Source organism: Haemaphysalis longicornis, unplaced genomic scaffold, assembly GCF_048455015.1.
Source record: "Haemaphysalis longicornis isolate Haplotype H1 unplaced genomic scaffold, Haemaphysalis longicornis Haplotype H1 scaffold_9, whole genome shotgun sequence".
Taxonomy (NCBI): domain Eukaryota; kingdom Metazoa; phylum Arthropoda; class Arachnida; order Ixodida; family Ixodidae; genus Haemaphysalis; species Haemaphysalis longicornis.
The window spans coordinates 8,732,740-8,748,319 of NW_027526460.1; the positions used below are offsets into that span (position 1 = coordinate 8,732,740).

The following is a 15,580-nucleotide window of genomic DNA, read 5'->3' on the forward strand; positions in this document are numbered from 1 at the left end:
TTAGTGTTTGCCACCACGTGGCTAAAGCGTGAGTGAAGAAGGATTACGAAGCAGGAGTGATTCGGGGAGCATGCTCAGCGGCAAAGTAGCAGCAGCAGCCCTTCACATCTGTATCGCTTTGGTCTTCTTGCCGCCGGCAATTCTCAGAGTTTCTTTTTGTTTTCTGTCCGCGCTGCGCGCGCGTGTTCTTCCACGCTTTAAATGTCCGCCTCGCGGCCCATTGAGCAACAAAGCGAGCGAGAATGGATCGGCTCCCAAAACAAACACGCCGCCGAGAGGCTGCAGGCCGGTGGCTTCGCTCTGCGTACGGGCTTGTTTATGTTTTCTTTTCCTGGTCTCTTTCTGTTTCCCTCACGGCAGACGCAGTGGAACGTGGATGCTAGAGCCACGAACAAGCCCACGTTGAGTCATTCGTGTCAGGCGTGATAGTCAGCTGCGAACGAAATCTATTCCAAGTGAGAATGGTGCAGCGCACGCCGCGCGATTCGCGTCACAGCAGCGTGTCTCTGGGCGCCGGAGTTTTTGCGAGATGAGCGCGATCTGAGTTTTTGTGTTGTCCAAACTTGCGACGAAATAGGCGGCCCCGTCGCTTATCGTTGTGAGTGGAGCTGAGCCATGTGTGCTGCGGCGGTCGTCGTTGGGAACCATTAGCGACGGCTGTCAAAAAGAACGTCGTGAACACGTTTTGTACGCGCGAGACGGATGCGGTTCTGAGTCGTTAGCTCGTGAGAGTTGCTCCCCGGGTACTAAAAATACACCGGATATGCCGCCGCCGCCGGGACTGCTATGTACCCATGATTTGAGAAAAAAAAAAGAAAATTATCAGCACTAGATTCCTGGCAATGTTGGATGCGAAACAGCGGTCGTAGCTCAGTCTTTCGCGTTATCTTCGATCGTGTTTCTTCTTGCCATCACCAGGAGATAAGGAACATGGATTACTATGATTTACGCTCCACCACTTCCTCTGTTGGGTGCTTGGTCATTTAGTTAGCTGCCATAGGATTTTTCTCTTCCGCTCTCGGTCGCTGGCATCGTGCTGTCACTTCCGGGTGACATCACTGTTCGGGAATTGTTTGTCTATAGTTTTCCTAGTCAAAGCTTCAACGAATATTCGTCTGGTCAGGCATGGGCATGAAAAAAAAAAAACGAATTCTGAACACTGACTACGTGTGGGAAGTATGTTCGGAATCTCGGAACCATATACCTTGGTTTTTTCGTACGTGGTGAGTGTTCGGTGATCGCTTATGTACAGTTGTCCTGCGCAGTGTCCTTCAGTGACGGCCTCATCCAACCGGGCCCGACAGACACGGTCGAGCAGCGCGCGTGAGCTGGTTAAAAACAAGCCTGGTCTTCGCGTTCTGTGTTTAGCGCTTGGCGGGTGCCTCACAGCTGGCCTCTTCATTCCTGTCGGACCTCTTACCACGCAGTTTCAACTAGACCAGCCACACTGAAATGCCTAGACCCAGCTTTCAGTAGATCGTAAGCCTGGTTGTTCCTTATCTGTGCAGGTCCTTGCCACGACAAACTCTATTAGCTTTACAGTGTTGACTTTTATTCAGTTCCGGAAAACTTTCTTCGGCGCTAAGTGTTTTCCTTTCCTTTTTTTTTCATTTTTTCTCGGAACACGCGGGCAGTCAATGCCTCTAAGAGAAACCCACCTATTCTGTTTGTATGCTTGAGGGTGAGACTGGACCCGTGTGTGTCAGAACAGCGACGCAGAGCTCAGGCGCTTCTTGATTGAAAGTAACACCACCAGCTTAGTGCGTGACTCATCACGTTGGTTTCGGGCTCCCAATGGGCTCGCAGCATCCGCCGGCGAGACCGACGAATGCCCACAGGCGTGACGTCACCATAGGAATGTCGACAACCACATGCTGGGCACTCGCCTTTGTATGAGAGTCCCTCCGATCCAAGAACTGTCTGCCTACGACTAGCAATCTCGAAAAAGAGTTAAAATAAGGAGTCTTTCACGAGGGTCGTGGTGTGCGTGTGCACATTTTAAGAGAAGGTTTTCTGTGAACGAAGGGGAGCAGCGGTGTGGAAGAGGACAGTCGATTCCACGATTATCCTCGTTCTTCCATTCTTCTTGTGGCGGAAATTCCATGTAAGCGAAGGAAACTATCGACGGAATAAGGTGCTCCTCTCCACTGGCAACAGTGCCGTTAGCTTCCAGGCTGTTGCAGAGAGGTATAGGCTGTGTTACAAGGGATATTGAGAAGCAGGAGGCGTAAAGGAGGAATACCACGCGGCCGGCGGCCGCATGGATGTTGTACTGCGTTCGGAAGGCGTCACGAACGTGCATGCGCGTCCGCAGTGTTTCTTGAGTGGACGAACACTATAGGGCCTTCCGGGCGGTGGAGGAGCAATCCAGTGTGCACCGTTAAATTCTGGGCAAGGAAGCGTAAATGGGGATGGCTGTAACGCCCAAAGAAAAGTACTGCTTCTTCTTCTTGTCACTAATTTATGAATGCTCGAGCATCCCCCCCCCTCCCCCCCCCCCCCCCCCCCCCCCCCCCCGTGGAGGACATCCCAGTCCGCTATTCCCTGGCTGCGACTGGGTGTCCGGTCCCTCTCCACCATATCGTTCCGGGTGTTTGGCACTCCTAAGCAGGTGCAGGGTGGTGGCTGAAAGGCACCAAATGTTGATGTAGGTGCATAGGCTATCGGCTAAAAGGCGTGGAGGCTAATTAAGGCCTCCACGGAGAGCGGAAGAGAGCGGAGTGGGTCAGGGAACAAGCGCGTGTTAATGACATATTAGTGGAAATCGAAAAGAAGAAACGGACGTGGGAGGGCATGTAATGCAAAGGCAATTGCCGTTGGCCATTAAGGGTAACAGAGTGGATCCCTAGAGAAGGCAAGCGTGGCAGGGGGCGGCAGAAAGTTAGGTTGGCAGATGATGTCAAGAAGTTTACGGGGATAAATTGGTCGCAGTTAGCACAGGACCAGGATAATTGTAAGTTAATGGGAGAGGCGTTTTCGCTGCAGCGGGCGTAGATAGGCTGGTGATGATGATGATGAAAAGGCGTTTACCGCCCAGAACCCAGCACATCTGGCAACGTCCCAGCGTTCGCCCACGCTGACCCGGGACTAGCGTGGGTGGCTGCGCGCCGACGTAAAACGCGGTGCCGGGCGAGGCGAACGTGCCGGCGTTTCTATCTTCTCGGCGCCGGTGAGCCGAAGAAAGCGGCTGCCGGAAACGGGCCCCGACGGAGTCTCGGTCGGCCCGTGGTCCACCACGGCGCTACCGTAAACCCGAGGCCCGCGCGCGCGGCTATTAGTCACGCGGTCGGAAGTCGGCGCGGCCGTTCCCCTCGCTTCGGACCTTAATTGTTGTTCCCTGCTCGCATGCTCTGCTGGGAAAATAAACGCTGCGCGGCCGGCCAGGTCCGAAGACGCCGTTTCACGGTGGCCCCGCCAATCTGGCACTGGCCACGTGGGCTGGGACGCGGCGCCGTGGGCAAGAAAGATTGATGGCCCCGAGGCGAAGGTGGATCGAACCCCTTTCTTTCCGCTCCAGCAGATGAGTGGAAAATACCCGGAAGATGACTAAACGATCGCTCCTGACGCGAAGAGCAGTGGTCGTTTTTCTGTCGTTGAGGCCAGTTAGGAGGGCAGAAGATTTATAAAGAAGGGGAAAAAATAGAGATAGCTCTGACAGAACACCATGGTTACTTTATCCCGAGAGCGCTCGATGCGCCATGAGCGAAAAACTCTGCTCTGTGAAGCCTCCCGAGTGAAAGAATGCCGATACATCAAAAGGGCGCGTCTCCTTTGCCAGGCACGTTGGGCATGCGCAGAGTGATTCAGCCAGCTGAGCCAAAGAGTGCCGGGCCAGCAAGAAAGAAGCACGTCGTTCGGCTGTCGCTGCTGATGTATGTGTAGTGAATACGTGTGCAGTGTTGTTGGTGCAGACATGGATGAAGTAGGGGTACCAGTAGAGCCACCAGGGCCACCAACGCCAGGCTGAGACGGCGGCCGCCTCGTTCGCCTGTCGGTGCTTGCTGCTGCGTATCTAGACTGAAATATAAATTTGAAAATAAGATATCTAAACTTGCACCAAATTGTCTCCTGCGTGGATGTACTTGCTAATTCATACACGCATAACCACCCCTTACCACAACTGTGCCCCTTGTGAAACAATCGTAACCAAGTATCGCCACGGGGTAGCACCCCGCCCTTGCGCAATTCTTGAATTCATTGCGTCAAACGACGCTAAATTTCTTTTCTTTCACGTGTTCCAGAAATTTTTTTCTAGTTAACTCCGAAGTAGTAATGGGTTCGTTGAATGTAACATAGCCTATGCTGTTGCGCGTATAAGCATGATACGATGTAATTCATCATCATCACCACCAGCCTATCTACGCCCACTGCAGGGCAAAGACCTCTCCCATTAATCTCCAATTACCCCGGTCCTGTGCTAACTGCGACCAATTTATCCCAGCAAACTTCTTGATCTCATCTGCCCATCTAACTTTCTGTCGCCCCCTGCAACGCTTGCCTGCTCTAGGGATCCACTCTGTTACCCTTAATGACCCTTAATACCCCTAAACTTGCCTTCGCATTGCATGCCCTGCCCACGTCCATTTCTTCTTCTTAATTTCTACTAGTATGTCCTTAACACGCGTTTGTTCCCTGACCCACTCCGCTCTCTTCTTGTCCCTTAATGTTACACCTATCATCTTCCGCTCCATTGCCCGCTGAGTCGTTCTCAATTTAAGTTGAACCCTCTTAGTGAGCCTCCAAGTTTCTGCCCCGTAGGTGAGTACCGGTAAGATGCAGCTGTCATACATTTTCTTCTTCAGGGACAATGGTACGCTGCCATTCATTATCTGAGAATGTCTGCCGTATGAACTCCACCCCATTCTTATCCTTCTAATTATCTCTGCCCCGTGGTTGGGATCCGGGGTCATAACTTGGCCTAAGTAGATATATTCGCTTACCACTTCCACTGCCTCGCCCCCTATCCAAAACTGCTGTGCTATCCCGAGGTTATTGATCATTAGTTTTCTGCATATTATTTTTCAGGCCCACGGTTCTACTCCGTTCGTCTAGTGCGGAAAGCATGCTTTGAAATTAGTCCCCCGAGTTACTTAACAAAGCAACGTCATCAGCAAATCTGAGCTTACTGAGGTATTCTCCATTAACCCTTACTCCCACCTGTTCCCAATCCAACGTTCTGAATACTTCTTGTAAACATGCTGTGAATAACATTGAAGAAATTGTGTCTCCTTGTCTGGCGCCCTTCCTTATAGGTATTTTACTGCTATCCTTATGGAGGATGATGGTAGCTGTGGACCCATTGCAGATATTCTCTAGTATTCTTACATAATGTTCATCTACCCCCTGGTTCCGTAATGCCTGAATGACTGCTAGGGATTCGACCGAGTCAAATGCTTTCTCGTAATCTATGAAGGGTATATATAGGGGTTCAGTATACTCAGCGCACTTCTCTATCACCTGATTGATCGTGTGAATATGGTCCATTGTTGAATAACCTTTACGGAACCCTGCTTGTTCTTTAGGTTAACTGAAATCTAAGGTTGCAGAAAGTCTGTTAGCGATTACCTTGGTAAGTACCTTGTAGACGACTGACAGTAAGCTGATCGGCCTGTAATTTTTCAAGTCCTTCATGTCACCTTTCTTATGAATTAGGATGATGTTCGCGTTCTTCCAAGATTCCGGTACACTTGCGGTAATTATAGGCATTGCGTATACATGTTTGCCAGTTTTCCAAGTACAATTTCTCCGCCATCCTTCAAGAGGTCTGCTGTTATCTGATCCTCACGAGGTGCTTTGCCCCCTTTCATTTCTTTCAAAGCCTTCCTTACTTCTTCGATCGTTACTGGTGGGATATCTATCTCCTCTGAACTACGTTCTCGTTCGGCATTATCCTGGATATCCCGGCTACTGAACAGATCCCTATAGAACTCCTCGGCCACTGTGACTATTTGATCCCTATTTGTGATGACATTGCCTTGCTTATCTTTAAGTGCATACATCTGATTTTTCCCCACGCGAAGACGTCTCTTCACTGCTTTCAGGCTACCTCCGTTCTTTACAGCGTATTCGATCCTCTCCATATTATACTTCCTTATGTCAGCTGTCTTACGCTGATTGATTAACTTCGAAAGCTCCGCTGCTTCTATTCTGTCAGCTCCGGTAGAGATTCTCATGGTTTGCCGTTTCCTGATTAGATCTTTCGTCTCCTGTGAAAGTTTACCAGTATCGAGTCTAGCCATAGTGCCCCTGACTTCTATTGCACACTCCGTGATGATGCGTGTAAGGTTGTCGCTGGCTTCCTGTGTCGTAAGCTCGGCTTCTTCGTTAAGGGCGGAATATCGGTTCTGCAGCGCGATCCTGAATTCTTCTACTTTACCTTTTACTGTTAGCTCATTAATCGGCTTCTTTCGGAATAGCTTGTTACGGTCCCTCCTCAAATCTAGCTTAATTCGAGATTTTACCATACGGTGGTCACTACACCTTACCCTTCCGAGCACTTCCACATCCTTCACGACGCCAGGGTTATCGCATAATATGAAGTCTATTTCATTTTTATGGTCCCCATTCGGGCTCCTCCACGTCCACTTCCGGCTCTCCCGTTTACAGAAGAAGGTATTCATTATGCGTAGGTTATTCCGTCCTGCAAACTCAACTTGTAGGTCCCCCGTGCTATTTCTACCGCCCAGACCATAGTTCCCAACTGCCGAAGTCCCCCATAACTACAGTATACTGTGTTTTTACTTTAGCTATTGCCGATTCTGCATCTTCATAGAAGCGTTCCACTACCTGGTCGTCGTGGCAGGATGTGGGCGCGTAGCCCTGTACCACCTTGAGTTTGTACCTCCTATTGAGCCTAATTACGAGACCTGTTTCTCTTTCGTTAATGCTATAGAATTCTTCTATGTTGCCAGCTATGCTTTTATTGACTAGAAATCCCACTCCCAGTTTTCTTTTCTCCACTAGACCACGGTAACATAGGACGTGTCCATTTTTCAGCACCGTAAAGGCTTCTCCTGTCCTCCTAACCTCACTAAGCCCTATGACATCCCATTTAATGCCCATTAATTCCTCGAACAACACCTCTAGACTCGCTTCACTAAATAAGGTTCTAGTGTTAAACGATGCCAGGTTCAGAATCCAATGGCGGCCTGTCCGGGTCCAGGTATTCTTAGCACCCTCTGCTGCGTCACAGGTCTGACCGCCGCCGTGGTCAGTTGCTTCGCAGCCACTGGAGACTGAGGGCCGTGGGTTAATTGGCGCATTCGTGGGAGGCTGTGGCCGTTACTACACCAGAGTGGCCAATCCTGCTCTGGTGAGGGAGTGCGTTACCGGCAATGGTCGCCGGGGTCAGGCCGCACCCCAATCCCCATTCTGAAATTCCATCAATACGCGGATTTTTTAGATGCGACTGCATATCATTCACTCGCCTTGTCCCTCCATACGGCGTTGTCCGTCCGCACCCCTCCCCCTACACTATAAAAAAAGTAATAGTTAGCGGGGCCCGGTTTTGATCCCACGACCCTGTGGGCGGAACGCGAGGTACATGGTGCTTTTCCCACTGCGCCACAAAACCGAGACAGAATCGAATGCTACGAACGCGCCTTATATCCTCCACTCATTCAAACTACGTCAAGATGCTACTGATACAACGCATGATGGGGCAATGATTAACACTTGCAATAAAAGAAAAGAAGCTCCCACTTACAGCAACAATGATGGAGTAAAGGTCGTTGCGACAGCGAAACCCCAAGCATACCACTTAGAGAGATTGACCAAGATTGGCCAATAAAACATAATAATAATCATAAAACATAATAATCATACACATTCCCGACACGTTTCACGCAATTTCAGAATCAATCCAACGGAAACACCAAGTGAACCCCACGATGCGTCGCATCTACACAGGGTTCCCCTCGCGGGAAGGTGGGCGCTTTCTTTTTAATCCGGTGGAGTTGTCCGGCACCGCGATTTGAACCACGGTCCTTCTGCACGCGAGGCGGATGCTGTCCCTCTACGCCACCGCTGTTACCTCGATGTAATTATAACAGGGCATTCCGGAGTCGAATTTTTCCCTTTTAAAGCGAAGCTTTAGTGTTTTCACTGACGGTGTCTTTAACGCGAAAACGCCTGAGTGAAAGAAAGAAAAAACGCTTCCGGTGGCCGGAATCGAACCTGGGTTCCTCGCGTTATGAAGCCGGCGCCTATCCGTTCGCGGCATTCCGACTTTTTTTTATTGCCTGCTTAGACCTAAAACACGAACTCAACACAAACACTAAAATAACGCGTCAGTGATTTCGCCGCCGACGCGTTTACATCAAAATTTTTTCAAAGCAACAAACTCGTCGAGAACTGGCAGCCACTCGGGCGGTTCCGCCTGAGTGCGATACACATCCCGTAGATACACAACACTTTCAATGAAGTTCTCGTGCACAGGTCGCGCATTCACACCAGCATGACTCACAGCCATTGTTGTTTTCCATATACTATGGAGACCTAGAACCGTGATCACGTCGTATGGGACGCCCCCGTCATTCTGCACTGGCAGAAAGCAAGTTCCATGGGGTGTGGCTGGCAATTCCTTTTCTTTGTGTTCGCTGTAGTATACCCCAACGAAACATAGGATCCCAGCAATCAATAAATGCATGACCAATGGTTTTGGGTACCTTGCACAGCCTACAGTTAGGGATTTATGGCACAAGCATGCCCTTCTCTTCTAACCAGCTTGCAACAGGTAGAGTGTTGCAATGCAGCTTAAAGAAACAAGTTTTCTTGGCTGAGTTTACAGCCATTTTTTTCCACCCATTTAAGGACGTCCAGCCCTGACTATTTAGAGAACATTGATCTGTACTGTGGGATAGGGAGAACATTGTCAAGTAGATTTTTGTACAATTGTTTCTTAGTAACTGAACACATATATTTATTAGAAAAACGTACTTTAAGAAATTGAAAAGTTCAACTTCCCGCAAGGATCCTCGTACAGCAGGACAGAATACATAAACTTGAGGATACCACAAACTCGGGCAACCTATTTTTTATTCTGACTTGTATCACTGTCCGCAAGAATAGATATTCTTGATCACGCAGGAAGAAAAACCTAGACACAACTTGTCTTAGAATTAAATGACACAGCTCGAGACCTCCGCTTTTCACCGAGCGAAACAAGTTTGTTCGACTTTTTCGCTCCCAGTTGGACGCCTAAATAAACACCGCGAATACTCCGTGACGCTTTCGCACATTTACACGCGACATACTTAATATCTGCAAAACATGCCACACCTTAGCGCTCAAAAAAAAAAAAATATTGCTCACAGTGGCTCGGGCGAACATAGACAGATCACGTCCTTGCCGTTTGTTCACTTTCCCCCTCGCATTTTCTGTTTATTCTTCTCAATACTGCGAACTTTCACGATAGAGCTCAAGCGGTGCATCAAGGTGCTCGGTGACTCCGACCATCTAATGTTTTGAAAAAGGGCCGGCGCGTCGCTCCATATTCCGTGCCATAATCCCGACGTCTGTACAGTTGATAACAGCACCAGTCACTTTGCAGAAAGAGTTCGTGACTGTAACCGCTGTGCGCACACTTTCTTGGTCATCAAGAAATATAGCTACATCGCCTGCATGTGCCAGCACCTTAACATAGTTGGACTGAAGTGTAAATCCCCTGATGCCTTAGTGATTAATTATAGTTAAACTAAATCGGTCTAGTTTACAACAACACGAGTTGAGCAGTTTGCATACGCCATTTTGAGACCTGCTAGTATGATGGTGCCAACATTTGTGTGCTCCAAGATTGCAGTCATAACTTCGTGTGACACCCTATCGAATGCTTTCTCCACGTTCAGTTGCAACATTGCAACACGACCTTCAAATGCATCACAGCTTTCCAAGAACTCCCGGGTACGTGCGTATTGGTACATATGCATACGCCCTCTTATTCCCTGCGTCTGGTGTGGCACAACCAATTGCTGGATTATTTACCGCAATTAACCTTCTTGTCAGCACCTTCATAAATATCTTATAATCGACGTTAGTTAGGCTTATGGGCCTATAAGGCCTAACAGAAAGAAGCTTCACGGCTTCCTCATACTCGGGGATTAAAATAGTGTGACTGCGTGAAAGACAATGGTAGCGCGTCCCTTCGTACGCTTCATCGAAGACCTGTTTAAGGAACGCGGAAGCCTCGAATTTAAATGCCTTATAAAACGCAGCATTCAAACCATCTGGTTCGGGAGTCTTGCCGGAGCTCAACTCCTCTACGGATTTTTCCGTTTCCCCTTCGACGTGGTCGAAGCGGTTTGGAAAACTTAGACGACAACCAAGGAATCCGCCGCGAGAAAGCTTCGCGTTCAACCATCGTCGTGGTTTGACGGACGGGTGCATGATTTTTTTTTCTCTCGCATTTCCTGCATTTCGGGGGCCTTCGTTCTCGTCTTCTCTGATGTGAAAGCCGGTGTCGGCGTCAGGAGCAGGCTCTAGCTGCATCCCCATTGGCTGCGACACGTTCCACTGCGTGCTTCAGAAATAGCGGGCGCACTGATGTGACCGTATGCAGCAGCAGTTCCTCCGTGTCCCTCCTGCGCATTCTCTGCGGTGAAGCGAGTCGGAAATGACGAGCGGTGGAGGGAGACGAGCTTTTTTTGCTTTTCCTGCCGCTGTCAATTCAGATGCAACGGGCACCACAACGCCTTCTCAGGCAGACCTGTCATTGAATTTAAGACGCTCGTTGTGCTAATTTCTGCGGAGTGCGGAGAAGGCCGTGACTTTGATTGCGCAAGTCCCCACGCCGCTTGTTCTCTCGTCTCTGCCGTCCATCCTTCGCGCCGTGCAAGCCTGCTTTCCCGCACAGCATGGCTACCCGTGCCTGGAGCATCCCTCCGGCCGGATGGGTGCAGCTTTGGACGATAGTGTGCGCTCCTTCGAGCGGTGCCGAAAAGCCCGCTTACGGATTCCGGTCGATCGCTGCTGCCGACGAGATTTTCGCGCTGCGGCAGCGGTGCGGACGGGAAGACGAAGAACGGGCCGCCCATAAACACGGCTGCTCCGCTGCCGGACACGGGAAGCACGGTGCGAGGAAATATTGCAGGAAGGAGGGAGGGGAGGGAGACCAAGGCCAGCAAGCCGGCGCTTCGCGTTGTTTGAACGGCCCCCGCTCCTTGTCCACTCTGGCTGGAGGAGCCGCGGAGGCAGTCATCATCACTAGCTGTCACCCTTTCGCGAGGAACAGAGAAGTCGTCAAGGCGACGAGTCTCCGCGCATCGTCCTTTTCGCGTCGTCCCCTTGGCTGACGTGCGTCTTTAGGTCTATGAAAATCACTTTTCATCCTCTGCAGCGTTGCTTTAATACTTCTCACTTCTCTGGTATGCCATTCGGGCCGTATACGTGTGCCCCCCCCCCCCCCCCCCCTTGTCCTTCCCGTTCGGACTCCACAGTACCGAGAATGAAGTACGAAGTAACGGCCGCGCACAAAACGACGCATATACTCCTGAAAACGGGCAAAGGAACAGAATCGACGAAGAACAAAAAAAAAAAAAGCGCGAAATGTAACGGCAAAAAAAGCAAGATGTGAAACCAGGGTTCTCGCTAAAAATAAGTGCCCGAGCTCGCGGAGCCGTCGGCTGCCGTGAGGTCTCCCTCCCCCCGAGCGGTTGGCCCCGTTTCCGAGGGAATCTGACCCTCCTCCTCGTACCCTAAAAATGTATTTCTATTTTTTTACTCGCTTATTATTGCTTAAAACTCTTTCTTTTCTCGGACGACACCAAAGCGCCGGCCTTGCCTTGGAGCATCGCTCTGTCCTCCTTCTTCCCCTCTTCCCTCTCCTCTCTCATCTTTTTTTCCGCTTCCACGATGTCCCGAGAGAGGACCAGCGGCAGCACTTCTTCTCCCTGTGGTGATTCCCAGCTGCCAGACATCACATTCTCTCCTCCGCATCCACTGCCACACGCGGCGTTCGAGAGCCCGACAGCACCCGGCGTCTGCGCCACTTGCGCGGAGCGCGAGCTTCCACACCGGGGCACTCGCGATCGGGCTTGCACGTCACCAAGCGACGTCGTCTCAGCTCCAAGACAGCACGAAGGAAGACGAAGCGGTTGTTGACGCGCCATTCGTTTTGCCGCTTTAATTCCGGCTGTGCGATTGGCTGTTCCAAGATCCGTGCTTCTGACATCGACGCTCAAAACTGTTGGACGAGGACAGGAAACGACGATCCTGCTGTTCGTTAAGCTGCCTGTGCCTTCACGTGTGCCTTCTGTCTCCTCCTACCGTCTGGGTTGTGGTCAGCTTGATGCACCAGTGACGATCAGTCCTCGAGGCCGCAATCGAAGACTTGCGTGGTCGGTCTTTCATCGGCAGAAGATACAGAGAAGAAAAGGAAGATTTCCGGCGTGGCCGTTTTCCCCTGCATCCGTGCCCGAGAATGTTTTTATTTTGAAGGGAAGGCTCCTGACGGCTCCAATCGTCGGAACACGTCCATCGGATTAGCGTTGTGGTTCAGTGCAGAACGTTTGCCAGTCCGCATAAATGTTTTCAGCTGTTTCTCGGATGCAGTACCAGTTCACCCGGCGAATCTAGCAATCATCTCGGGGAAAGAGAGAGATTGAAATTCGAAGTTGGCACTGCAAGACGTTGCTCCATTCAACGTACTCTTTGGCAGAGACCCGTTGGCAAAGAGTACGCACCGAGTAAGTGTCTGTGACGCCGTACTCGCCGGCAAGACTGCGAAGAATCCGCCAAGAAGTGCACCGTGGAGGCACAATCAAAAGGTCCCCTGCTTGCGTTGGCTGGGCCCGAACGACGCTTGTCCCGCTGACTTAAATGCCGGCAGAGAAAAACAAAGGAGCAAGTGGAAGAGGCTGCGCAGCGTCCCGGCTCCGATCAAGAGGTCCTTTGTCTCCCGGAGAGCAAGGGGCGATGGCGTGATGACAAACACGCGTCACTCCGGGAGGAGCCAACGGAGCGTTTGCGCAGCTTTCGGAAAGCTTCTTGGCTCGCCTCACCCGCTGCATGCCGCAGCACCGCGGCCGCGAACGCCGAGCGAGCATTCGGTTTCATTCAGTGCAGACTCCGGCACACCGGCCACGCTGGGCTGCTTGCGGTATTCTCGAGACCCAACGCTGGCTCCTTTTGTACCTCGAAGTCCGCTTTTATTTTCGGTTTCTCTCTGCAAGGAACAGCAACAGTGAGACGAAGATTTGTCGGGGGCACGTGCTGTGCGATTGTTTCTTCGGTGCTCCTTGTGCGTGGGGTGCGCGTGGGAAGAAACTTGGCGATCCCAAATCATGTTTCCGTCGTTTTGCTGCCCCAGACCGCGTGCATTCCGAAGACACAGCGAAGTCTCCAAGAATCTGTGAGGTTTCTTCATTGAATCTTGAGTAACTGACGTCGCAGAGAATCTCTGCATCGGTGTGGTGGCCCATTAAGAGTGAAGTTTTGTTGCGAGTTGGTGGGATTTTAGTGTCGGGCGAGGAAATCTGTTACTTCCTAGTCGAGTCGTCTCGTCGTAACACCGGAGACAGCCCCGAGCATTGCCTCCGGACGTCGTCACGATGAGGAGTCACAAGACCAGCTGCAAGCGTGCGCCGCCTTGCGCACGGCGAGTGCTCAACCGGGAGCTCAGCGTAGCGTCCTCAAACTCCAGCTACAAGCGGTCCAGTTTCAAAGGTGAACTAAACGAGCGAGGCCGCCGATGTCCACGTATTTGTTGCGGCCTGCTAGATTGTTTGCGGAACAACATTTTAAAAATGTACCAGCGATGACATATGCCTTGAATGGAGCGTAACATCAAATCAAAGGCACTGTTGCGCCCCATCTCTCAGGAATTTTGGGGGGGTAACTGGTCGTTCCCCTGCTCCAGGGAAATATGTGTATAAGGGAAGAAATTGTGGAACTATATGATGCAGACCCTTTCTAGGTGCGCAAGCACGCCTCATTTGGTTCATTTGTTTCATTAAGCGGGTCCAAGGGAATCTAGCTTGTTCTCTTTAACGTGTGTGGTCAGACTCGGCGCGCATTGTCGCTTATAAAGCGTTGTCCACTACACCTCTGCGGGTATGCAGCACTGTGTTGGCCAGGGGTTTATCCAGACTTTCGATTTTGGAGGGTGTCGAAATCCTCCTGGGTGGGTGGGTGGGGGGGGGGGGGGGGTAAATTCCTAGTGCTGAGGTTCGAGGACTCGCACAAAGTTTGTGACCAACCCTTCTAGTGCTTGCGCAGAAAAGTGAGAGAGAGAGAACGAAACGCTTGTAGCGAAAGAAATCGGCGCTCGCACAGAATGCAAGCGCCTTGCACACAGATACAACCACAATTCAATCTGACCCGCCGCGGTGGCTCCGTTGTGCTGTTGAGCACGAGGACGCGGGTTCGGTTCCCGGCCACGGCGGCCGCTTTTCTGATGGAGGCGAAAAGCAAAAATGCCCGTGTGTGCGAGATTTCGGCGCACGTTAAAGATCCTCAGGTGGTCAAAATTAATCCGGAGCCCTCCACCATGGCGCGCCTCACCGCCTGCGTTGCGTCGGCTCATTAAACCCAACGATCAACAATTCAATCTGCATGTGCGCGTTTTCTGAAATTCATTTACGGGTAATTTTAAACAATTCACCTATCCTGTCTGCTTCATGGTTTGCCTAGTTCTTTGACCAGTTCTTGCCTAGTCCTGAGGGGCCACCCTTTGAATGGACGCAGATCTGCTTCTGCATCGACATTTCGGACAAACACGAGGCCGTCAAAGCAGTCTGAGCTTATCATCCGCCAGTTCTCGCATAAAAGTGTCGTCTGTCACCCTACGCGCTGCTGTCATTTATGACTCCCTATAGCTTGAGCGGACACACACGCTTGCGCCCCCGAGCTTGCTTACACACGTAGTTTCTTGCAGCGAAGCTGTCTATGGCTACAGGATCCAGCAGATCACCTCCGCCAAAAGAGCGATCTAGACAAGAATCGCACGCGAGCGTAGCGCCACCTTGCGGCTGCAATCCCCGGTATCGTGAAACTGCGCCACACCTTCAGGGTATGGAGAAAAATTACAAAAGATGGGAAGAAAGGGTTATAGGGCCTTCATGTTTTGACATAAGGCGGCTTGTAGTGCCCCTAATTACTGTCTTTCCTGCTATGCATTCCTGTGTAGAGGTGAAACCGACTTTATGAAGATCGTGTAGGCCTTGTCTTTGTAAACTGGCTTTTCCATATTGCCTGCGGCGCAGTGAAGGGAGTAAAACTGCTCCAACTCTTGTGTTATCAGAAGTATTGTGAAAGAAATTACTAAATGACAGTTGTCTGCTACGACGACTCCACCATTACGCCGAATTAGAAATTACTGCGCGCACACAAAGAAGAACGCTGCGCCACACGCGCTGACTTTCAACAACCTCGTCATGTAACGTTCTTTGTCCTTCGCGTGTGTGCGCTGTGAATTCGTGACGTGAAGCAACAAGACCAACTGGATCTTAGTAGTTATTTCACAGTGATGAGGAGCAAAGCACTGTATTGAAACCAATGGGCTCAGGTAGGTAGTTGGAAACGTTTCAGAATTACTGTCAACTGTCAATATATGGCTACAGAAGACGGCTGTAACTGCTGTTTTACC

At 50.8% G+C, this 15,580-nt stretch overlaps 1 protein-coding gene across 3 annotated transcripts in view; it reads left to right on the forward strand.

Moving 5' to 3' along the window:
- LOC144152020 (protein SSUH2 homolog) overlaps positions 1–15,580 on the forward strand; it is a 56,543-nt gene that overhangs the window by 16,631 nt on the left and 24,332 nt on the right. The window contains exon 1 of one of the 3 annotated variants that reach the window (XM_077683208.1): positions 11,863–13,659. The exons of the other annotated variants lie outside the window; for them this stretch is intronic. Within the exon in view, the coding sequence (XP_077539334.1) occupies positions 13,545–13,659 (115 nt within the window). The 5' untranslated portion in view covers positions 11,863–13,544. Of the gene's footprint in view, positions 1–11,862; positions 13,660–15,580 lie in introns of those variants that run through there. 3 annotated transcript variants of the gene reach the window in all.